The sequence below is a fragment of the Buceros rhinoceros genome, unplaced genomic scaffold (assembly GCF_000710305.1).
Source record: "Buceros rhinoceros silvestris isolate BGI_N320 unplaced genomic scaffold, ASM71030v1 scaffold2983, whole genome shotgun sequence".
Taxonomy (NCBI): Eukaryota; Metazoa; Chordata; class Aves; order Bucerotiformes; family Bucerotidae; genus Buceros; species Buceros rhinoceros.
In genome coordinates this window covers 1917-3164 of record NW_010402823.1, presented here as the reverse complement: position 1 = coordinate 3164, position 1248 = coordinate 1917, and the positions used below count along the sequence as shown (strand labels likewise).

General features: G+C 55.7%; 1 protein-coding gene across 1 annotated transcript; it reads left to right on the top strand.

The window, feature by feature from the left end:
• Positions 1–13: 13 nt before the first annotated feature.
• LOC104490462 (olfactory receptor 14C36-like) lies at positions 14–983 on the top strand (the record flags this gene model as incomplete). Its single annotated transcript, XM_010132749.1, has 2 exons — positions 14–593; positions 664–983. Coding segments are annotated over 2 exons (900 nt in total), but the record flags the coding sequence as incomplete, so codon positions are not given.
• Positions 984–1248: the final 265 nt, after the last annotated feature.

Genomic DNA, 1248 nt, shown 5'->3' with positions numbered 1-1248 from the left:
CACCCCCTCCCTCCTCCTGCCATGCGCAGACACGCGGCAGCTGCAGCTCTTGCACTTTGGGCTCTTCCTGGGCATCTACCTGGCTGCCCTCCTGGCCAACGGCCTCATCATCACCACCATCGCCTGCCACCACCACCTCCACACCCCCATGTACTTCTTCCTCCTCAACCTCGCCCTCCTCGACCTGGGCTCCATCTCCACCACTGTTCCCAAAGCCATGGCCAATTCCCTGTGGGACACCAGGGACATCTCCTATGAAGGATGTGCCGCACAGCTCTTTCTGCTTGCATTCTTCATCACAGCAGTGGTTTCTCTCCTCACTGTCATGGCCTACGACCGCTACGTTGCCATCTGCAAGCCCCTGCACTACGGGACCCTGCTGGGCAGCAGAGCTTGTGTCCACATGGCAGCAACCTCCTGGGCCACTGGGTTCCTCTATGCTCTGCTGCACACAGCCAGTACATTTTCCCTGCCCCTGTGCCGGGGCAATGCCCTGGACCAGTTCTTCTGTGGAGTCCCTCAGATCCTCAAGCTCTCCTGCTCACACTCCTACCTTCGAGAAATTTGGCTTCTTCTAGTCAGTGGCTGTTTAGGTCCTCAAGCTCTCCTGCTCACACTCCTACCTTCGAGAAATTTGGCTTCTTCTAGTCAGTGGCTGTTTAGGCTTTGGCTGTTTTGTGTTCATGGTGGTGTCGTATGTGCAGATCTTGAGGGCTGTGCTGAGGATGTCCTCAGAGCAGGGACGCCACAAAGCCTTTGCCACCTGCCTCCCGCACCTGACTGTGATCTCCGTGGTTATCAGCACTGGCATATTTGCCTACCTGAAGCCCCCCTCCATCTCCTCCCCATCCCTGGATCTGGTGGTGGCAGTTCTGTACTCGGTGGTGCCTCCAGCAGTGAACCCCCTCATCTACAGCATGAGGAACCAGCAGCTCCAGGATGCCCTGAGGAGAGTGATCACCAGGTGTTTTCACAAACAATAAAGTGTCGTCTTCTTCTGCAGGGCAGCTCAGGTGTAACCAACTAAAGGCCCAGCGGATGCGAGCTATAGGGAGCTGCAGCAGACGTGACAGCTCACTGTGACAATATGGATAAGAAGAAAGCAAGACCATAATTTAAGGGCCTGCAACAGATCAAAGGCAGTTCAGCAGTACAGGGTGCACGGGGTGTGTGACAGTTGTGTCCTTGGCCAGAACACTGGCTTATTGTGTGGTTGGCCGATTGTGGCTGTTTGATCCAAACCCTGGA